The sequence below is a fragment of the Martes martes genome, assembly GCF_963455335.1.
Source record: "Martes martes genome assembly, chromosome: 7".
NCBI lineage: Eukaryota > Metazoa > Chordata > Mammalia > Carnivora > Mustelidae > Martes > Martes martes.
Window position 1 is genome coordinate 115,619,779 of NC_137894.1, and position 16,414 is coordinate 115,636,192.

The following is a 16,414-nucleotide window of genomic DNA, read 5'->3' on the forward strand; positions in this document are numbered from 1 at the left end:
GGGCCTGTGGCCACGTTGGCTTGTGGCCACCTTTTTAAAAAAAAAAAAAAAAAACATCTGGCCCTTTACAGATGAAGTTAGCCAGCTTCTGGCCTAGACCGGGTGTTCTTGTTCTTTGCTTGTTTAAGAATCCCCCGGAGAGCTGATTTAAATTACAGATTTCGGCATCCCCACCCCCCCCACCTGACCTGGTGTTGTCAGTCTGGGATGAGCTTTTTCAAAATCACCCCCTAGGTGAGTCTGCTGTAGGTCTGAGGTGGGTCATCTGACAACTTCTAGAGAAACCTCCATGGGAGGGCTGGTGGGTGGACAGGAGCTTGCTTGGTTGTGAAGGAGAAAGCCAAGAGGTAGCTGACCAGTTTGGTCTGAAACCGTACTTAGGCGGTGGGGTGGCCCTAGGTCGCCCTCGCACGATGCTTCCTTTAATGCCTGTAACCCTCCACAGTGTGAGAGAAAAGAGGAATTTATCGAAAGAATCAAACAGCTGGACATTGAGACCCAAGCTGGGATCGTGGCCCATATACAGGAGGTAGGTGTGTGGCTCTAGGGGCGTGGCTGTAGACTGCTCCTGTGGCCACCTGGACCGGGACAAGCTTACCGAGTAGGTCACCTGTTAATGATCTTGCCACTAATGGGATGCAGACGCCGCAGACACATTGATTCTATTTGGAAAGGTAACCTTCGGCAAGCTAAAACGGGATAAAAATAAGAAAAAAAAATTTTTTAAAACCCTCAATCAAGTCTTCTTTTGCCTCTTCTTCTTGCCTAATATGGACTCAGACTATTTTTAAGAGCTGTCAAGTGGTTTAGGCTCAGAATTTGATTTACAGACCCTGAGGATGTCTTCTGGCAAATGTCACCCTCCTTCGAATGGTAGATCTTTATAGAGAGAGATTCTCCGCCTCTGTTGGTGACACGGCAGAGAAACAAGCCACCCCCACTTGGGGAGGTAAAACCCAGCAAGTCCCAGGGGGCTGTGAGGAGACCAGGCCTCCTGGGTCAGGAGGGCTCTGCACCGAGAGCAGCCCCTCCACCATTGCCCTTAGGTGGACCTGGTTTCACTAGAAAGTGAGCCTGGAGAGGCAAGAGCCCACCTGATTTCCTCCCCCAACCACCACCCCACCCTGTCTCTAGAAGGAGCACTGTATGCTTTAATCACATCCGGAGATACAGTTCAGCCTGCGGTGAAGATACAAAAAAGACACAGGCGGGAGCTCATAGGAGCAGGTGGATAACTGGCAGGGGCAGCTGGGGGCAGAGCTCCCCGTGCCAGCACCAGGGACCGCAGCTCCTGGATTCAGGGGCTCCCACAGCTGCGCAGGGCATGGTGCGTGGGGCTGGTGAGCTCTGAGCCAGGACTGGAAGCAGGAGACGGAGGCAGCTCGTCACAGGGTGGGGGTCTGTCAGGGAAAGTCAGTAACAAAGCAGATATTCTCAGCCCCCGTATCAGGCTGAGCGACGGTGAGCCTCAGAATGACTCTGCTCTTTAACTTTCCTTGCACGTCTTTGTGTTTGGAAAATAGTGTTTATTCCGGGACTGGGGTCCTTGAGACTCAGGGTTCTTTCCACTTGCTGCCTTTCCTGCTCAGACAGAGGGATATTAGAGAGATAAAAGGGATGTAGCCAGAAAGGAGTCCTGTATGCCTCTCAGGCTGGTGGAGGGGCCTGGCCTTCACAATTGGTCGGGTGCTGCTTAGACATCCAGGTGTGCAGAACTGGGGGAGGACGGGCACCAGCCTTTAAAAGCTCCTTGGGGGGCACCTGGGTGGCTCAGTTGTTAGGCATCTGCCTTTGGCTCAGGTCATGGTCCCAGGGTCCTGGAATCAGGCCCCGCATCGGGCTTCCTGCTTGGTGGAAAGCCTGCTTCTCTCTCTCCCACTCCCCCTGCTTGTGTTCTCTCTCTGTCAAATAAATAAATAAAATCTTTAAAAAAAAATTAAAAATAAATAAAAGCTCCTTGGGCGACTGACGTGCACCTGGGGTTGAGCCCCTGTGCTCCTTCCTCAGAGGCCTTTCCCCAGCCTCGGCTTGGGGCAGGCCTAGCACTCAGCCTCTACTCCTCATCCTGAGCTTGCCCTGGACCATGGGCTGAGATTTCTCCTGATCCTTCATGATCAGCTGAATCTGTTTTTCCTTTGTAAGGTGGGGAGAGGTAAGAAAGGGGGTGCCTTTTGAGAAACTAAAGGACCCTATCTTTTTTTTTTTTTTTTTTTTTAAGATTTTATTTATCTGAGAGAAAGAAAGCATGAGCAGGGGGAGCAGGAGAGGGAGAAGCAGGCTCCCTGCTAAGCAGGGAGCCCAACGTAGGACTCGATCCCAGGACCCTGGGATCATGACCTGAGCCAAAGGCAGACACTAAACCGACTGAGCCATCCAGGCACCCCTCTGCCTTTCATTTTTGTTTAACTATTTTCTGTCTCTGCACGGCTCTGAAAAATTTAAGAACGTTTTTTGGTGTGCCTCACTAAGTGGATAGCCCTGATTTTTTATTTTCTTGTTGAGACCTGAGTCTCAACCTGAGATTACTTCTCTTCCCAAACTGAAACATCAGGTACTCAAAATAGGGGGCTTGTGCACCCTTGGCAGGTCTGGAAGGGGAGGAGGTGAGAAGTCAGGCCTGCAGAAGCCACGGAGAGGCAGCCCAGTACAGACGTAGCTGTGGGCCTCTGCTCACACCTGTTGGAAAGGGGAAGATCTCACGTGACCTTTGGGGATGAGATACAGGCTTACCTGAAGATTGCTTTAGATTGATTCAGACCTATTCCCGCCCCCACCCCCCGATAAAATTGTCTTGTGCCCAACATTCCGGCAGAAGAGTTTGATTTAACATTTGCTGTATTCCCATTGGGTTGGAAGTAATAACACACGGTCCCTCTCCTCCCCCTCGGAGCTCCTGAGGCTTCCCTGCCTTGTGTTGGAAGCTGGCAGTGCTCCGGGAACAGCATCAGAGGACTCTTTAGGGAAACACCATACTGGAGGAGTGCTTTTTGGCATTAAAGCCAACCCCCAGGTCCTCATTTCAGGCGGTGTTGAAAGCGGGAGTGACTTGCTGAGGGGAGCTGGCACTTCCTTACGCAGCCCCTTTCCCACGGCAGAGGGCTTGTCCGTGGGGCAGGTCAGCCAGCCGGAGGTGGATGCTCCTGGCCGGCCTCGGCAGCGCCTGCCCCTGTGCCCACAGGTGACCCACAACCAGGAGAACGTGTTTGACCTGCAGTGGCTGGAGCTCCCGGACGTGGCCCCAGAGGAGCTGGAGGCCCTCTCGAGGAACATGGTGTTTCATCTCAGGAGGCTCATCGATGAACGAGACGAATGCACAGAGGTGTGTCCCCTGACACCAGCGGGAGAAGGTTCTAGAAATGCCGAGCTGGTCGAGGGGGGCTCCTCCATTCATACGCTCCTGGTTGTCCCACTGAATATTTCGTCTCTTAAAAACTCCTACCCCCTTTCTCCTGCCTCCCTCTCTCGGGGTGTCTGGCTCCCAGCAGGGTTTTTCTCCTTGTCTTCTGACGTGTGTGGCCACGTTGTGGGGGGGCACGGGCACCGTGTGGGCTGCACTGGTGAGACTGCTCCCCCCCCGCCCCCCCGCCGCAGCTGATCGTGGACCTGACCCAGGAGCGGGACTACCTGCAGGCACAGCAGCCGCCCAGCCCGCTCAAGTCGTCCAGCACCGAGTCCACCCCCAGCCCCACCAGCAGCCTCTCCAGCGAGGACAAGCAGCACCTGGCCGTGGAGCTGGCCGACACCAAGGCCAGGCTGCGCCGTGTCAGGCAGGAACTGTGAGTCTCCAGTGACCCCGGGCTGCCATTCTGCTGTCGTGTAGGGGCTCGCCAGCACAGTGTCTGTCGTGCCGTCTCCCTTGGCGTGGTGTGACCGACCGGAGCGTGCTGGTATAGGCCCCAGTGTCAGCGGGCTCTGCCCCGAGCTTGGTCGCAGTTTGAACGTGGCCCGGTCACCTCCCTGTCTGGGCTCCTGCGGGTCCAGGTTACAGATCGTCTGTCCACACCAGTCTGGTCAGGGGCAGGAGTGATCATACCCGGGGAGGTTTTCTTGCCTGGAGGGAGGATGTGGCTCCCCCCATCAGGTGAACCTGTTGTTCCCTCTTTTCTGCAGTAGGTGAAGTGACATTCACTTCACCCCACCCCGGGAGCTGCCCGCCTCCCCCTGGCTGCGTGCCTGGCTGTGGGGGATGCACCTGTAGTTAGAGCTTTCTTACCTGCCCGCACCCTCAGAAGGAAATCCCGTGTCTGGTGGGGGGTGTTTGAGAGCAGGTTTTTAAAGGTTAGAAATGGGAGAAGAATTTGAGTAGGAACATTTTGGCGGGCTCGGTCTGCAGACAGCCCTCCTGGCTCCCGGAAGTGTCCCCTTCTCTCCCTGCTGTGGTCTCGTGAGGTGGGGGGCTGGTGGGGGTGCTAACTGAGGAGAGCTCACCATGATGCCTCCACGTCGCCCCCAGGGAGGAGAAGACAGAGCAGCTTGGGGACACCAGGCACGAGGTGGACCAGCTGGTGCTAGAGCTGCAGAAAGTCAAGCAGGAGGTGAGCGGGAGGGGCTGTGCGCATGTCTGGGGGGCTCCCCCAGAACTGTGGCCTGGAGGTTTGGGAATGCGGCCTCAGGAGGTTCCAGCAAAGGCCTCTGTTTCTGTCTGGCCCAAAGCAGCATGGCCTGAGAGCCAGTTGTCCTGAGAACTGCTTTGGTGGGGGAGTGACCATGTGTGTGGGGGACCCCCCCACAACATGGACCTGCCCGGCCACCATTACATGGCTTCTCCTGGGGCGTCCTGGAAATGTTACACCGCCGGGGCTCAACCCCTCCTCCCTCTGCAGAGGGATGCCCTGAGCTGGGTTCCCCTGCCTTTTCCCACCTTCCAGAACATCCAGCTGGCGGCTGACGCCCGCTCTGCTCGCGCCTACCGAGACGAGCTAGACTCCCTGAGGGAGAAGGCGAACCGCGTGGAGAGGCTGGAGATGGAGCTCGTGCGCTGCAAGGAGAAGCTGCATGACGTGGACTTCTACAAGGCCCGCATGGAGGTGAGCCCACGCCTCCCAGAAGAACCTGCCAGGTGTGGGGAAAAGGGAGCCATGGGGTCTCCACGGCGACGCTTCCCTGGACGGTCCCCCTCTGTGCTCCCTGCCTGGCTGGAGGTGGAGAGGGCAGGGGGAGGAGGGAGAGCTCCTGTAATGAAGTCCTCTGATTTCTTTTAGGGTTTTTCCTTCTACTGCTTCATACCACAGTGATGACCTTCTACTCAAGGATTTTTCTTTTTCTTCTTCTTGCTGTTTTTGGTGGTTAACCCTTGCCAGGACTCCGTTTCTTCATTCTTAAAATAGAGATAGTCCTACCACTTCATGAGTTTTTTTTTTCAGATGAAAGGGGCAGAATTCCTGGCACTTGGGCTGGTCCCATAGTAAGCCCTCAGTCGTGGAACCCACTCAGATCCTGAGGTTCTGGGTGGATGGCGCCAGGGAGGGCATCGGGGCTGACGGGACTGGAGACCAAGACCCAGGTGGGGTCCCTGATGCCTCAGCCGTTCACCCCAACTGCCTCAGGTCAGCTGCAGGTTCTAGGACCCTCCTTTCCAAGGCTTCGGGGGTTTTGCCCCCGTCACTAACCCCGGGGGCTCTGGAAGTAGTTCTGGGCTGGTAGAATCAGGATGTCAGCGCATACCAAGTGGGCTTGTTTGGTAAGAAATAATCCCAGTTGCCACCCAGTAGGTTTTGAGGGGACTGAGCACAGGTCTGGGGAGCACAGTGGTCCTCTCCCAGCCGACCCCTCCTAGGGAAGGCTGTGTGGCTGAAGACCAGACAGGCTCTCCTGCAGCAGGCGGGCCCTGCCCCAGGGCCATGGGAGGAGGGTGGGAGGCCATAGGGGCAGGGCCTTTTTGTTGCCCAAGGAGTATCTGTTCCCTGAGGAATGTGACACCCTACCTCCTGAGGAGCAGGCGCCTTTTGGTGCTGCTGCCTTGGCCTGAGCCTGGGGTGCGGGTGGGACGCCAGCTCTGGCTTTGTTCTGGAAATGGTTGGCTGGCTGGCTGGCTGGCTGGCTGCGCTGAATTTGAAAGGCATAAATCCTGGGACAGACAGGTTCTGGGACGTGGGCACACAGCAGGGCCTCTCCTCACTTACTAGAAATGCCATAGTTGGGAGAAGGAGAGACAGTCCTTCGTGTTTGCCCAGACCACTGCCCTAGCCGCGCCTCCTGCACACTGGTGGTGATGGGGGGGGACCCGATGCAGCCCCCAGTGGGATCAGGAGCAGAGTGTGATTCCCACCTCTTCCGCCAACTCTGTCCCGTGGGGTGGTGGGTGTCAGGATCCGGCCTCTGATCTCCGTGCTCATGCCTGGCCCTGTCCGAGCGGCCTTGTGCAGTCCTCTGGACACAGCCCGTGGAGCATCTGTGGAGTGCGAAGCTGCAGCAACAACGAGGGATCTAGATGCAGGATGACGTGTGCCCTGCTTCACGGAGCTCCCAGACTTTCAGGGTTTCTCCTGGGACCCCCGGTCCGATTTCCCCAGTTCTTATGTTTCATGGCTCTCTGTGGCAACCATAACATTTTTCACCTTGATGCATGTCCTAGTGAAGAGCTACCGTGAAACTGGTAGGGCCTGAAATTTTGCTTTAGTTTTTTTTAGCCACAAAAGAAATAGCATGTGTCTGCATGAGGTGTTTACTTGGGGGCAGGTGGCAGGTTTGCAGACGCTTTGCAGCCCAGGCTGGCTGATGCCGTGGGACTGGTCTGCAGAGTTCAGACTGCCTGAGAGAGAATGAGTTGTGCTGTGCTATGACGCCCATGATAACAGGGGTCAGCGGACGGCAGTACGTGGGCACTCCTTCTTAGATATGAAGGAGTTACATGAGCCTTGCTCACTGTCTGGAGGGGAGTCCCAGGCCCCTGCGTGGAAGGTACCTGCCGTCCTCAGGAAGCATGTCAGTGAGGGGAACAGTGTGGTTTCTGTTTCAGAAAGTACATTGGGGTTGCTGGGTGGGGAACGGATCACGGGATGTCAGGAAGTCACCGGCTATGAGAGAAGTCTACCAGCCAGGTGTCACCCGCCCAGACGGGCCTGCCTCCTCCTGCCCGCTCCCTGCCACAAAGCCAAGAGGGGCTGAGCAGGAGTAGAGCAAGAGCTGTGTGCTTTCGTTCATTTCTCACAGCAGCTCTGGGGATGCGCTGAGCTCGGGGCGGTTGCATGGACCGCGTGGGGTCGATGGCATCCCGTGCGGACCCGGGTCTGCTTCATGTTCCAGGCTCCTTTTCCGCTGCAGCTTCCCTCACTCCCACTGGCAGAGGCCCCGAGGTGGGGAGTGTGTTTGCTGTGATTGTGGCTACATGCTCAGCATCTAGACCAGTGGACAGATGCTTGTTGAAAGAATGTTGTCTGGGGTTTTCGTGGGGCAGTGTCTGCAGAGCTGACTGTCGCTGGGCCACGTGGAGTATCCCCCTCCCAGACCCCTGCCTAGACCCCCCCCCAACCCCCACAGCTGGCTGCTCACCGGAGCACTTGGCTCTGTGCTGGCAGTGAACCTGGAATGCAGCTCAGAAACCTCAAAGCAGGCTGCTTTAGGAGGAGAGCCAGCAGTATTGGGGGCCCCCAGGGATGGAGGTGGGCCGTCTGGCCCCAAATGTGGGGGCCTAGGCCTGGGCCACTTGGTCCCCCCCTGTGCTTTGTGTCAGGGGCAACACCGCCTTGATGCACAGGTGTGTTGGATGGGCCCGTGTTTGTGTTTCAGTAAACAGGGTTGCCCGGCTTTTATGGAAAATCAGATTTTCCAGGGTGTGCAGATGCCCATTCCCAAGGGATTCACCATAAGATTCCCGAACAATTTCTAAACAATGAGAAGTGTGCAGTGACATACAGAAATGTGGCTGTGACTTGAGATTGACCTGCATATGCTAAAATCAGATTAGAAAAGAGCTTAAGGATGATGTGTACACATCCAAAAACCAAAGACAAAATGAACAGAGGGCTGGATAGATGGGCAGACGTGTGACAAAGAGAAAGCAGAACATTAATTACAAATCTTGGTGGTCTGTGCATGACGTTCAGAATACTTACTTCAACTTTTCAGGGTACTTTAAATTTCCATAACAAAATACGGGGAGGGGTGAAAAGTAAAAAGATAGCAGTGGGCATTAACTGTTTTGAATAAGCTGATTCGGGATTAACATCAACTTACTAATGAGATAATGTAAAATATTAATCAGTTTCAAGCTGTGAAACCACTCCACGTGCGTGTTAGATCATCTGTTTCTCAAGATGTGGTCTGTATCCACCTGCGGCTGTGTCCGTGACCGTTCCGGATGCCTGTTCAAAATGCAGATTCCTGGGTACCATCTTCGGTCCTGGGAGTGGACCCTAAGAATGTGCATTCTGCGGGCTCGCTCCCAGATGGCTCTTCTGCTCTGCCAGGCATGAGGTCCCCAGTCGTTGATGGACAGGGTGCTTTTTCCTTCCTGCTGGCTTTTCTGGGCCAGAGATGGGGTAGGCAGGGTGGATGGCAGGTCTGTGGGTGGACCTTAGCGGGAGGCCTCCTGTGTGCCCCTGGAGCCCCTGAGGGCGGGGACCGGGTCTTAATTTGACTGCATGCCCGGGGCCTGGCATTCGCTGGGTGTTTCATAATCACCCCACAAGTCGGGCAGAACCCCGTTGCTCAGCAGTGGACAGACTTAGCCTGGGGAGAAGGACAGGAAGGATCAAGAGCTCTTTACCCCTCTAGGAGGGAGTGGTGTTAGGTGTGAACGGGCTGGAGGGCAGCAAGACAAGCATGATTGTTGTGTTCATGCCCGCTCATGCTGTGGATACCTACCCCATAGGGGACCCACTTCTAGACACAGGGCATGGCAGGTGGCCCAGGTGCCTTCCCAGAGATCCCGGCCAGTCTCACTGAGGAGAAACACGGTAACCCGTGTCATGGGGGACAGCATGTGTTAGTGCCGCATGGGAGGAAACTTTTGATCAAAGGCCTTGGAGTTCAGGGCAGGGGCAGGGTTAATTTTGGTTTGAAAAATATGGACCATGATTTTCCACGTTTTGTTGTTACACTCCTGACAGCTCTTCTGTGGCTCATAGTCTGGTTTATACGAAGGCTCACGCGGCAAGAGACCGGCGTGGAGGGAAGCATGGGGTGGGTGCACTGGTGGTCCCTGACTCCCCTTTGCAAGCAGGTGTCCCGCCTCACTCCTGCCAGCAGGGCATGTGGGAGGAGGACAGAGGCAGAGCTGCTTCCTGGAGGTTCGTCTTGTCTCACAGTTTGCTTTTGGCTGAAATTCCCAACAGCAAAGGGCAGGTGCCTCGCTACTGTGTGCATCTTAAGCAGAATAAAGGTAAGACAGGCCTTGTCCTCACTCCTCTGAGATTTATGGCTTTCTGGGCAGTGCTAGCTCCAAAGTCAACACAGTCTGAGAGGTGGAGACCGAGCAGGGCGCAGTCCTAGTTGCCACACCCCCTGCTGGGTTGTTGAGTGAGGCTTGCCCCCATCTGTAAAAGGGGGTGCCCTGGCATCGTGTTTCCAGTGCACTTATCCTAGCGAGACATGGGAACCGACCGATCTTGCACCAAGGGGTGGGGTGGGTTGTTGGCAGGGCAGTTAGCAGCTAGATCCGTGAGCAGTCCACCCCAGCCCCGCCCGGCCCCAGGGGCTCCCCATCCTCCAGAGCCCGTTTCCCCACCTGCCAGCATGTCCTTGCCACTGCCCGAAGGCAGGCTAAAGAGTGAGGGCCTCTGCCCACCTTCTCTGCCGTTGGTCATTGACCCCAGGACCTACCCCCAGGATGCCCTCCACAAGCATCTGAACCGGCTGCTCAGCCTCTGTCTGTCCTCATTCATATCCCTCTGTCCTGCCACCATGGTGACGCTTCTAAGAGTTCCTCGGGCATCTGTGCATTGCTCTGGGGATAAAATCCACACTCGGCCCCTTGTCCGGCACTCACCCCCTTCAGGTCCCCCCATTGCCCCACTGAGGCGTCCTGGGCCCAGTCTGTCTCCCCCAGCAGGGCCAGATGAGGAGAGGGTAGGTCAAGATCTGCGGGGCCTTCTCAAGCTTCTCATTTCCTATAGGCCCCCTGCACGCCCCCAGCAGTGTTCATCCCGTGGGGCTGTGATGGGGAGTGTTCCTCTGTCCCCGCCGGCTTGTGCCTCACTGACCTAGAGCTTGAGTCCTCGAGCGTGTTGTGTAGCTTGGGGATGTCCAAACTATAGTCCATCAAAGCTGAAATCCCACCCCCCATCCGTTGTAAGTATAAAGTTTTATTGGAACGTCGCTGTATCCATCCATGCACGATGTTTTCTGTGGCGGCTTTTGGTACACCTGCAGAGTTGAGGCGTTGTGACAGAAACTGATGGCCTGAAAAGCCAGAAGTACACAGCTCTGGTCTGGCCCAGGGTAGATGCACAGCGAGGTTTTTAGATGAGCAGTAAGTACTGGGTTGTTGGAGCTTTTTCTACCTGCCGGGAGTGGCTAAGCTCCAGCCACATCATCACCTGTACACCTCAGGGTGGCCCACAAGGTTTAGCGGCCACTGCGGGTTCCTCTCACTTTCTCCAGACGGGAAAGCTGAGGGTTCCTCCACACCGCGTGCAGCCTGCCCTGCCAGTAAGGAGGCAGACCTGGCGTTGAAACACGTGGGTCTGCTTGCAGGGCTGCGGCCTTGCTGAGGAAGGAAATAAGGGAGGGGGCTTGTAATGACAAAGAGGGTGCGGGGGAGAGGTGAGATGGGGGGCCTCGAGGAGGGGGTGATGGCGGAAGGGCAGGGGGCCCTGGCCTCCAGCAGTCCACGTGGGAATTCGGACGTCATGCTGTAAGCGGGGAAGGTTCAGATTCAGGGAACGGAGCGAGAACCTTGGAGCCTTGATCTTCCGTTTCCACCAGAGACTTTGCGTTTCTCTGTGTTCTAAGGAGTTCTGATAAAATTCGGTACGGTGCGAAGTTAAAGCAGGGCAGATCCGATGCTAGGCTTCCACTTCAGTCCACCGTGCTCCTAGAACCTTCCATGGAGCTTAGCAGACCGCGGTGCAAAGGGCCGAGCAGGTGGAGTTCTGCCAGGAGGTGATCTCTACGGAGTGAGCGGGAGGCGCGCCTGCCGGAGTGGAGGGCCCTGTCTCCCTCCCGGGGACACCTCTGGGCTGGGTGCTGCGGTCTGAGCCCAGCGGGAAGGAGCTGGTTGTGTCTTTGATTCTATCCCCAGGCCCACCCCACTGCCACCTCTTCTGTTTGGTGCTCATTGGGGCCAAGGAGGCCCCATGGAAATGAGTCTCTGCCTGCTGCTTGCTGGATGGAGGCTCGGAGGCTGCCGGGCTGACCGGTGTCTTCCAGGGGTGTGAGGAGATGGTGACAGCCCCATGCTCCCCGGGCCTCAGGCGCCGTGTCTGGAGTACGTCCCGGGCATTACCGTACCTGATCCCCGGTCCACCCTGTCGGTGTTAGAGAGGGAGGGACCCCTGATGGAGGGACAAGCTCTTGCCTCACGTCCCATGGCTAACGGCATGTTGGCAGGCCTGGGAGCCAGAGCCTGTTGGCCTATATCCCCGGTCCTTGCTCCTGGTCACCGTGCCAGATTAGCGGTGGCAGCTCTCGAGCCCTTGGGGACCAGCCATCAGGCCTGGGTGTGACTGCCTAAATGTGGCCCCTCAGCTGTTCACGGGGCTGGGTCAGGCCTTGAAATAGCCTCCTGGTTCAGTCGAGGTCAGGTCTGCAGAGGGGCGGGCTGGCTTCGGGCTGCTGCCCCGGCATGAGGAACGAGGCCTCTCAGTCCTCCAGGCCGAGCCCTCGGCCTGCTGGAGCAGCTCGGGCACAACTTCGCGCAGATCGGGTTTCTCGCTTCTGAGGGAGTAGGGTGCACGAGGCAAGCTGAGCTATTTCTGTTGGCTTGAATATGGTGGAGGTCGAGGTGGAGGCCCGAAGATGGAGGTGGAGGCCCGAAGATGGAGACGTATTTGCACTTGATCTTAGCCAAAAGGCCGAGAAGCGATGATGGGAGACATATTTGGGAAGTAGTTAAAAACCGTTGTGTTCCATGCTCTGTTTCACTCCTGTACACTTTTCTCCATCCCTGCCTGTTGGAGGTCGCTGAGTCCTTCGGGACCCATGTCACATGCCCTCTGACTGCCCCCCGCCCTCCCGTGGCATGATTCAGCCAACAGGTGTTACTGAACATATCTCTGAGGTCCACAAGAACAGACATGGAACAGCCCTACCCTGGGAAGCTGACAGTCTCAGGGAGGAGGGAAGCCCACGTTGCCTCACGGTGTGTCCAGAGCACTCTGGGAGCCCAAGGACCTGACTCAGCAGGCAGGACAGAAAGAATTTGCAAGGATTTCTCAGAGGGAGCAACCCAGGCTGGGTTTTGCAGGCTGATTAGGAGTTGGTTATGAGGCTGAAGGGACAGCCTTGTGCGGTGGGACCTGAGGGCCCAGCCGTGAGGTGATATGGGGAGTGCGGCTGGGTGGGTCTGCTGGAACTCAGGGTGTGAACTGTGGGGGCCAGAGAGGGAAGGCCAGGCCTTCTTCCTGCTCGAAACCTCTCTGTGTGTTGTAGGTCACATCATTATTGCTGGCTGGGGCCTCTTTCCCCCCATGAACCCCCTGAGGATGGTTTGCAGGCAGTTGAGGGCAGTGGAGAGAACACGAGTCTGGAGCTCTCGGGCTGGAATTCAAATCCCAGCTCCTCCTGAGCTTCATGGCTTTGGGTTCATTCCTTAATTTACCCAAATAAGTCTCCTCGTCTGTAGGAGGGGACAGTCCCTACCTCCCTCTTGGGGCTGTGGGGCCGAGGGAGGGAGGGAGGGGCAGGGAGCACCCAGTGCAGGACCAGCCTCATGGTGAACACGTTCTCTTAACAGAAAGAGGGCACTTAGGTAACCCTGAGGCTTACCTCCACAGCCAGCCTTTGATCAGAACCGTGACCGCTGACTGGAAGGCATGTGGTTTCCCCTTTCCTGAGAATCTCTGATGCAGGGAGAATGAACACGCAGTGGGCAAGCAGGAGCTACCTAGCTGTCAGCGGGACAAGCCTTTGAAGACTGCCACCGAGAAAAGCAGACATGTCCCCACATCTGGGTGTTTGCACACTGTGAAGGCATTTGGGGAAACTCAGTGCCTCCAACATACTGAATGGTGCTGGAAGGGCTCCGGGGAGAGGAAAAACCAAGAGGCCCCATTAGTGGGGTAGGGAGGGGAGGAGAAATGGCACCGCCTGGTGCAGGATTAAGAGTCCATCGGCCCCTCCTACGTGAACGGGGCCTGCGAGGAAATGGCCATCACGTTCCACACCTGGCACGTGCCTAACATACAAGGAGTGGGGTGCTAATTTGTGGGGTTCCCCTCTGTGACTTAAGTCTTAGAGATTCCTCATTTCTAGAACCATTGTTTGTCCAAGAGCACGTATGTGGGATGTTCGGATAGAAGCTGGGTTTGGAACAAAAGCTCGTGTCAATAGCTCCTTTCTCCCAGGACCCTGATCACGAAATACGTGTTGAGTCCCGAGGACTGGACTCAGCCTTGGAGCCCGGGACTGTTTCTCAGCCCCACCTCTTCCTGCTTAAGGAAATGGGGCTCGGCAAGATCCCATGTCGTTCGGCAGTGTCCACTTGTCCTCCCAGATGAGGTTGTAGGTGCCAAACGCCTTCCTACCACGGGGGCACGAAGTAGGCACTGGGGACGAGTGCACTGAAGGAGGGCCAGAGTTCAGGCAGCTGCCTAATGATGGATTTTCTCTTCCAGTAACGACTCCCGTCTGGCCTGGCGCAATGGGACGGGGTGGGGTGGGGGACGGGACGGGTGAAGCTGCTGAGAGGTGGAGCCCCGCCCACACCTGCACCCCCTCCCCCCAGCACTGCAGCCTCGCCTCACCCCTGCAGTATGTGTCTGATCCTCGAGCCCTTGTGACCCAGGTGCCTTCATCTGACAGTTCTCATGTGTGTCTTTGCGGAGCAGGAGCTGAGAGAAGACAACATCATTTTAATTGAGACCAAGGCCATGCTGGAGGAGCAGCTGACCGCGGCCCGGGCCCGAGGCGACAAAGTTCACGAGCTGGAGAAGGAGAACCTGCAGCTCAAGTCCAAGCTTCACGACCTGGAACTGGTATTGCTGCCACTCCCCCCCCACCCCTCCCGCCATCACTGCATCCCCCATGGACTGGGGCAGGTTCGGGTTTACACTCTGCTCTTCTCTGGGCTTTTGGCCCTGGGCTCACGCTGCTGCTGCTGCTGCCATGGTGGTCCCAGGGGCCGTGGAGGGGGCAGCACTTGATGCCTATGAGACGGGACTCGACTGCTCATGCTTTCCTGTAAGGATGGATGTCCACGTGTGTCTTTTGCAAGAAGGTCTCTGCTGGCCTCCACGGTGTGGGCTGAGCTGTGATGCGGGAGCGTCTTCAAGGCCCATTGGGCCTGCTTGAAGGCCACAGAGCCGCCTGGCCTCACGGTACTTTCTCTAAGGCCCCACGTGGTATGTCACTCTGTCCAGACAGCGTTCATTAGAGACCTCGGGACTCTGTTCATCATCCAGGTCACTGGGACAGGGTGCCTTTTAGCAGCTGTAACTCTCACAGCTGGCTTTGGGGTTGGAGACATTTCCTTGCAGCTGAGCTTTTTTGTTTTTTTTGTTTGTTTGTTTGTTTGTTTGCAGTGAGCAGGTGCATGGAGTCCCTTCATCCTGGGGGAAATGAGGGCAGGTGTCTGGGGGGCTGGGGTCTTACTCCTTCCCTCTTTCTGCACCAGGACCGGGACACAGACAAGAAGAGAATTGAGGAGCTGCTGGAGGAAAACATGGTCCTCGAGATAGCCCAGAAGCAGAGCATGAACGAGTCCGCCCACCTCGGCTGGGAGCTGGAGCAGCTGTCCAAGAACGCGGACCTGTCTGACGGTGGGTAGCGCCTGGTGTCTCCAGCCAACCCAGCTGCCCCTTCTCTCTTGGCCGGGGAGCTGAACGCTTGGCTCAGAATCTTCCATGTCAGTCTGTCCATTCGCCCTCAAGTAAAAAGGATTTCTTTCAAGTACCATTTGGAACAGTTTCCTTGCAGTTCTCCCCCAGGAGAACATGAGGGGTCTGGCAGCCTCCTTGTTGGGACGTGAAATGCAAATTAAGTGTTGCCCGCTTTCTCATTTCCCATATGGACCGTCCTAGGAGCTTCCAGATTACAGCATGCTGACCCCCAGAGGACATCTTAGGCTTCTCTGTGGATGGTTGAAAGCTCTGGATGGCAGGTGACATCCCCAGGGGCCATTAATCTCCACTCTAGCTGTACCACCAGCGTTATTTCCTCTGTTCATTTGCATAATTGGGCAAGATGGATGCAGTCTGTTTTCTGTCTCTCCGGGTGGGGATTGCTAAGTGGCTGCTGCTCGCAGGACCCGGACCTCTTTCTCTCCCCCTGTGCTTGCATGGCCACGGCTGCCCAGCACCCCAGAGGTGTTGGCCTGGGGGAAGGTGGGTGGGGCAGGAGTCAGCCCGGCAGCAGGAAGCTCTGCCTGCTGGGCAAACAATAAGCCAGTTCCTTTGTTCAAAAATAGTACTTCTGCACCTGATAACGCAAGTTAATGTTTACTTAGAACTTTACAGAGCGTTGGTAGGGCATTGGCTGGTTTGGGGGTGGCTTTTCGAATTCTAGTACAATGCCTGAGCATAATGGAAAGGTCGCTGAGAGCAACTGGTTATTTCTTATCTTTGAGCTCTGAACCTAAAATCAGTTGAGTAAATTGTTAATCTATGTGAGAAGTTAGTTCTGTCCGAGCTTTGGTGCCCCTGTGCTGTTGGGGTGGGCCCACAGGGCTGGGGAGTCCCAGGGATCCCCTGCTCTGCGAGTTGAGGTCCACTGGGGAGGACCCCTGCCCCCTGGTGGAGCAGAGAGGTGGTGCGGTCTGCCTAGGACAGGCTCAGACCAACTGCGAGGGTTTCAGTGAGAGACCAGGGGCAGCTGATGGGGTCGGAAGTCTCACCGATTCAGACTAAAGTATGTTTGTGAGCCCTTCCAGGTCAGTGATGATATTTCTTCTTGGTGGTCCCAGCTCCTAGTGCTTATCTGGAAGCTGAAGGGCGTTGGTTTGAATGGTGGCATAGGGGGAGCAGAGCCTGAACATCCTGGTGCGTGTGTGCTGTGGTGGCTTCTCCAGTCAGAGCTAGCTGGCTAGATGACCTCCTTTAAACCTCAGTTTCTTATCCTGCAAAATGAGGGTAATGAAACCACCTCGCAGGATTGCCATGAATATCCAGTGACAGGAGGCTTGAAGCGTCACACTGCGCCTGGCCCACGGGCAGGCGATCCGTGCGGAGTACCTTTCCTCTTGGTTGCATCAAAACCCATCCCCCCCACACACACGCATATGCACACACACACACATGCACCCGTATCCCACGCCTCCCGATTGCTGGGGATGCTGATGAACACAGCACTCGGCGAAGAGCCATTGGTTTTCTTTGTG

The 16,414-nt window shown here is 56.3% G+C and overlaps 1 protein-coding gene across 2 annotated transcripts in view; it reads left to right on the forward strand.

Moving 5' to 3' along the window:
* The window catches only part of CCDC88C (coiled-coil domain containing 88C), a 126,390-nt gene that overhangs the window by 64,280 nt on the left and 45,696 nt on the right, over positions 1-16,414 (forward strand). The window contains exons 6-12 of one of the 2 annotated variants that reach the window (XM_080809124.1): positions 446-529; positions 3,179-3,319; positions 3,592-3,776; positions 4,454-4,535; positions 4,869-5,027; positions 13,929-14,075; positions 14,714-14,858. In XM_080809124.1, coding sequence (XP_080665250.1) covers positions 446-529; positions 3,179-3,319; positions 3,592-3,776; positions 4,454-4,535; positions 4,869-5,027; positions 13,929-14,075; positions 14,714-14,858 — 943 coding nt within the window. Of the gene's footprint in view, positions 1-445; positions 530-3,178; positions 3,320-3,591; positions 3,777-4,453; positions 4,536-4,868; positions 5,028-5,201; positions 5,342-13,928; positions 14,076-14,713; positions 14,859-16,414 lie in introns of those variants that run through there. The other variant, XM_080809125.1, reaches the window with a different exon arrangement.